The sequence below is a fragment of the Struthio camelus genome, unplaced genomic scaffold, assembly GCF_040807025.1.
Source record: "Struthio camelus isolate bStrCam1 unplaced genomic scaffold, bStrCam1.hap1 HAP1_SCAFFOLD_48, whole genome shotgun sequence".
Lineage (NCBI taxonomy): Eukaryota > Metazoa > Chordata > Aves > Struthioniformes > Struthionidae > Struthio > Struthio camelus.
In genome coordinates, this window is record NW_027182705.1 from 59,737 (window position 1) to 65,620 (window position 5,884).

The 5,884-nt window shown below is 54.5% G+C and overlaps 1 protein-coding gene across 1 annotated transcript; it reads left to right on the forward strand.

Annotated features, from left to right (window-relative positions):
* The first annotated feature begins 1,143 nt into the window (after window positions 1–1,143).
* Window positions 1,144–2,146, forward strand: LOC138065187 (olfactory receptor 6B1-like). Its single transcript, XM_068929398.1, is given in 2 exon segments — window positions 1,144–1,212; window positions 1,214–2,146. Coding segments are annotated over 2 exon segments (1,002 nt in total).
* Window positions 2,147–5,884: the final 3,738 nt, after the last annotated feature.

The following is a 5,884-nucleotide window of genomic DNA, read 5'->3' on the forward strand; positions in this document are numbered from 1 at the left end:
AAGGCCGTGGTGGGCAAGAAGCAGAGGGTGAGACCCCAACCTCCATCATCATTGCCCAACACCATCAGTGCAGAGGTCACCACCTCATCCGGAGGCCTGCAGCTTTGTGTTGTGTCATCTGAGTCAGGTCTGTTCCTTGCTGGCTGGGGAGGCTTTGCACGGTGGCATCTATGGGTGAGGAAAGTGATGGGCAAGTCCTTTGCTGGGTGTCTTCTACTCCAGCTCCCCCTTCCCTCCACACGTTTCTCCTGATGCCCTTGTTAGCAGAGGAGAGTGCTGGGGAGCTTGTTGGTTGGTGCAGAGTTAGTTTGTGCCTTTGCTGCCCCTGAGCCAGCCCAGAGCCCCGCGAGCACAGCTGGCAGTGCTGAGGTCCAGCTGCTGGGCTGTGCCACCAGGCAGCCCCAAGCCCCTCCCAAACCATCGCGGAGGGGGAGCTACACCAAGCGAATGATCTCCCCTGTCCTCTTCTCTCCTGCCCTGCTCCCAATCTCTCCTCCTCACAATCAGTGATTAGCTCACGTGTCCATCTTCTCTCAGGTCCAGCTCCCTTTTCTCTCTGAAGCCCACACAAAGCTCTCTCTGAGAGCTCTCTGAGGAAGTCCTGCTGCACAGTGCCGGGGTTGTCCACTCCTGAGCCACGCACTGTCGAAGGAAGCACACGCCCTGTCCCTTCCAAAAACAACTGCTTCGGAGAGCTGAGGTCAGCCGTTTGGTGCAGGGCCCATGCTCCTGCCCTGAGGAAAAGGGCACCTGGCATGATGTGCTCGCAGAAAGGGGTCTCCTGGCCTACTAGGAACGGTGGCTGCTATTCAGAACAACTCTGGGTGCCAGAAAGACACTGTCACAGTCGGAGTGAATGCTTTCTCTCCTCTGCCTCTACTCCAAGCAGGAAAGGAGCACCTCCGAGGGGCAGCTCACAGATGCATGGCTTAACTCCCTGGAAACCCCTGGTTCCCTCCTTTCAGTAGTCATGGGGGCCCTAAAGGGAACACCAATGCGGTCAGGGAAGTGCCAGGCTCCGTGTTTTCTCTGACAGCCACTTCCTTCCTGATCCTTCTGCACTAGAAAGAAGGAAAGAAACAGATGTTTTTTTCTTGTAGGTTGCCTCATTGGGAAAGAGGAATGAGGGACCTGTGGTGCTCCATGGAGAAAGGGGAATGGGAGAATTGCACATTGCCAAAGGAGTTTCTCCTGCTGGGAATGGGGAATGTAGTCCTCGCTCCAGGCACCACTCTTCCTCCTCTCACTCATCATCTACTCAGTAACGATGGTCGCAAACATGCTCATTGTTGTGCTGGTGGTGGCAGACCGGCACCTGCACACCCCCATGTACTTCTTCCTGGGCAATCTGTCCTCCTTGGAGACCTGCTACAGCTCCACCATCCTGCCCCGGCTGCTGGCCAGCTTCCTGACCGGCAACAGGACCATCTCTGCTCATGGCTGCATGACTCAGTTCTATTTCTTTGTTGAGTTGGCAGTTAGTGAGTGTTACCTGCTGGCCATGATGTCCTACGATCGGTACTTGGCCATATGCCAGCCCCTGCTCTATGCAAGCCTCATGACCTGGAAGGTCTCTCTGCAGCTGGCAGCAGCCTCTTGGCTAGTGGGACTCCTTATCTCTACCGTAGTCACTTCTTTCTTATCCCACTTAAGGTTTTGTGGCCCCAATGTTATTGACCACTTCTTCTGTGATTTCACACCATTGCTGGAGCTCGCCTGCAGTGACACCAGGGTGATCTCACTACTAGCTTCCGTACTATCTATCCTTAATGCAGTCTTCCCCTTCGTGTTCACACTGGCCTCCTACGTGTGCATCATAGCTGCCATCCTGAGGATCCCATCTAGCGTGGGCAGGCAGAAGGCCTTCTCCACCTGCTCCTCTCACCTTACCGTTGTCTCCGTTTTCTACGGCATCCTCATCATTGTCTACCTGATGCCCAGAACCCCCCAGCTGAGGCAGCTCAACAAAGTGTTCTCCTTTTTCTACACCAACCTCACACCCCTGGTCAACCCCCTCATCTACAGCCTGCGCAACAGGGAGGTCAGGGAGGCCCTGAGGAAAGGGCTCAGCAGAGCTTTGGCCAACTCCACGAGCTCCGAGTATTGCTGTGCCAAGGTGGTAAAACCCCCTCGAGTGCATACGTGACCTGCCAAGGAGACAATGGGGGAAGGTGTGTGCTCCCCACCAGGAACCCCTCAAGGAGCATGTGTTTTGTGAGGTTGAAACAGAAAGGGAGCGAAGAGGTCATAAGAACAAAAACCAAATATTTCTCCAGGTCATCTAATAAAAGTCTGATGAAAAAGATGTGTGTATATGTGTGTTTCTAGATGGTTAAGGTGACTTGAGACAAATCCCACACCTAGAGCTATGACCCTTTAATAAGCCCTGATAGTGCAACCCTTGTCATGTCCAGTGATTTCACATCTTGGCTAATATCCCGCTATTTACTGCCACTACTATTTCCCAGCCGCTGAGCTTCCTTTCCCATCTCTGCAAGGGCAAGTGGTCTTTTCTCCTTCCTTTAGACAAGATTGACTGACTCAGTGCTGATCTGCCAGAAGGAAGGGGAATGGGAGGGAAGGGTGGGAAGGGACCTCAGGAGGTCTCCAGCCCAACCTCCAGGTCACAGCTGGTGACCTATGAGGTCAGATGAGGTTACTCAGGGGTTTATCCAGCTGGGTCTTGAGAAGCTCCACGGATGGAGACTGCACCACTTGTCTCGGTTGCCTCTGTCTTTCTGTCCTCATTGTAAAAAGTTTCTCCTCCTGTCCAGCCAGAACCTCTTTCGATTCAGCTTATGCCTGTGGTCTCTCATCCTCACACCGTGCACTGCTCAGAAGAGCCAGAGGTTACCCTCAGGTCCCCCTGAAACCCTCTCTTCCCCAGGCTGAACAAGTCCAGCTCCCTCAGCCTCCCCTCCCAGGGCAAAGGCTCCAGCCCCTGAGCCCCTTGGGGGGCCTCCACTGAGCCTGCTAGAGCTTGTCTATGTTGTTCCTGTAATGGCGGGGGGGGGTCAACTCTGGACACAGCATCTAAATGGAGGTCTAATGAGTGGTGAGCAAAGGCAGATGTTCACTTCCCTTGATCTAGTGGCCGTGCTCCTGGGCCTACAGGCCACGGTGCTGTTGGCCTTCCTGGCTGCCAGGGCACACTGCTGGCTTCTGGCCAGTCTGTCTCCTTCGTGGGTCACTGCAAGGGGTTCTTCCCTCCTGGGGCAGGAGTGGGCATTTTTCTCTCTTGAAGGTTCCTGAGCTCCAGGAGCTCCATGTCTCTCTTGTATTGGGGAGCCCAGAATTGGACACAGTGCCCACAAGGGCACACTGCTGGCTCGTGGTCAACTAATTGTCTGCTAAGAGTCGCAAGTCCTTCTCTGCAGAGCTACTTTCCAGCAGGTCAACCCCCAGCCTGTACTGCTGCATGGGGTTATTTCTCCCAAGGTGCAGGACCCCGCACTTGCCCTTGTTGAACTTCATGAGGTTCCTCTCCGCTCACCTCTCCAGCCTGGCCAGGTCCCTCGGAATGGCAGCACAGTCTTCTGGCGTGTCAGCCACTCCACCCAGTGTAGTATCATCAGCAAACTTGCTGAGGGTGCACTCTGTCCCTTCCTCCAGGTCATTGAGGAATACATTGAACAAGACTGGAGCCAGGACTGACCCCTGGGGGACACCGCTAGCTACAGGCCTCCAGCTTGACTCTGCGTCGCTGGTCACAACCCTCTGCGCTCGGCCATCCAGCCAGTTCTCAATCCACCTCACCGTCCACTCATCTAGCCCACACTTCCTGAGCTTCCCTAGGAGGATGTGATGGGACACAGTGTCCAAAGCCTTGCTGAAGTCCAGGCAGACACAACATCCACTGCTCTCCCCTCCTCTACCCACCCAGTCATTCCACCCTGGAAGGCTATCAGATTGGTCAAGCATGATTTCCCTTTGGTGAATCCGTGCTGACTACTCCTGATCACCCTCCCGTCCTCCATATTCTTAGTGATGACCTTCAGGAGGAGCTGTTGCATCACCTTTCCCGGGGTGGAGGGGAGGGTGACAGGCCTGTAGATTCCTGGCCTCCTCCTTCTTGCCCTTTTGGAAGACTGGCGTGACATGGGCTTTCTTCCAGTCCTCAGGCACCTCTCCTGATCTCCAGGACCCTTTCCAAGATGATGGAGAGTGGCCTAGCGATAACATCTGCCAGCTCCCTCAGCACTCATGGGTGCATCCCATCAGGGTCCATGGATTTATGGATGTCAAGTTTGGACAAATGATCTCTAACGCGATCCTCCTCCACCAAAGGGAGAGTCTTTCTTTCTCCAGACTTCCTCTCTTGTCTCCAGGGTCTGGGATTCCTGAGGACTGGCCTTAGCAGTGAAGACTGAAGCAAAGAAGACATTCAGCAACTCTGCTTTCTCTGTATCCTTCGTCACCAGGGCACCCACCCCATTCAGCAGCAGGCCCACATTTTCCCTAGTCTTCCTTTTGCTCCTGCTGTATTTGAAGAAGTCCTTCTTGGTGTCCTTGATGTCCCTTGCCAGATTTAATTCCTAACGGGCCTTGGCCTTCCTTGTCACATCCCTGCAGCTTCTGACAACTTCCCTGTATTCCTCCCAAGTGCCCTGTCCCCTTTTCCACATTCTGTAGACTTCCTCCTTCTGTTGGAGTTTTGCCAGGAGTTCCTTGCTCCTCCATGCAGGTCTCCTGCTGAATCTGCTTTGCTGGACTTCTTCCTCAGAGGGATGCACCTGTGTTGAGCCTGGAGGAAGTGATGCTTGAATATTAACCAGCTCTCCTGGACCTCTCTTCCTTCTAGGGCCCTACCCCATGGCATTCCTCCCAGAAGGTCCCTGAAGAGGCCAAAGGTGGCTCCCCTGACATCTAGGGTTGCGACCATACTTATTGCCCTGTTGTCTCATTGCAGGATCCTGAACTCCACCTTCTCATGGCCACTGCAGCCAAGACTGCCCCCAACCTTCACATCTCCAGCTAGACCTTCTTTGTTTGTTAGTACAAGGTCCAGCAACACACCTCTCCTCGTTGGCTTCTCCACCACCTGGGTCAGAAAGTCATCCTCAGTGCTCTGCAGGAACCTCCTGCAGGACTGGTTGTGCCTAGCTGTGCTCTCTTCCCAGCAGATGTCAGGGGGGTTGAAGGTCCCCAGGAGAACCAGGGCCTGTGATTGTGAAGCTATTTTCAGCTGTCTGTAGAAGGTCTCATTGACTTGCTCTTCCTCATCACATGGCCTGGAGTAAACCCCCACCACCGTGTCACCCATGTTAGCCTGCCCTTTAAGCCTTACCCATAGGCTCTCAGCCTGCTCTTCATCCACCCCTAGGCAGAGCTCCATGCAGTCCAGATGCTCCCTCACATAAAGAGCAGCTCCACCACCTCGCCTTCCTCGCCTGTCTTTCTGAAAAAGCACATAGCCATCCATGACAGCATTTCAGTCATGCCAGCTATCCCACCAGAGCTCTGGAACTGCAACGAGGTCATGGCCCTGCGACCACACATAGGTCTCTAATTCTTCCTGCTTTTTCCCCACGCTGCGTGCATTGGTGTTGAGGCATTTCAGAGAGGCAATCGAGCAGGCAGGTTTCCTGGGAGGGGTGCGAGAGGATCCTCCACAGTCACGTCCCGTGTGCACTTCCCCGGCTGCATGCACCCACTGGAGGCATCCCGACTTGAGTGGTGTTTTGCTGAATTCCCTGTCTCTGTAACTCTCCCCTTCCCCCATCTTTCCTGCTGGCCAGCACATCTGCGGAGGGCCAATCAGGCAGCTGCAGTGCAAGGGCCCTCACAATCCACACTGCAGCCATGTCCCCTTTGCCTGCCTCGTCCTGTCCTCCCACCCACTTCTCATCTCTGCTGGGAGGAGTGGTGTTGTCATGCTGCTCTT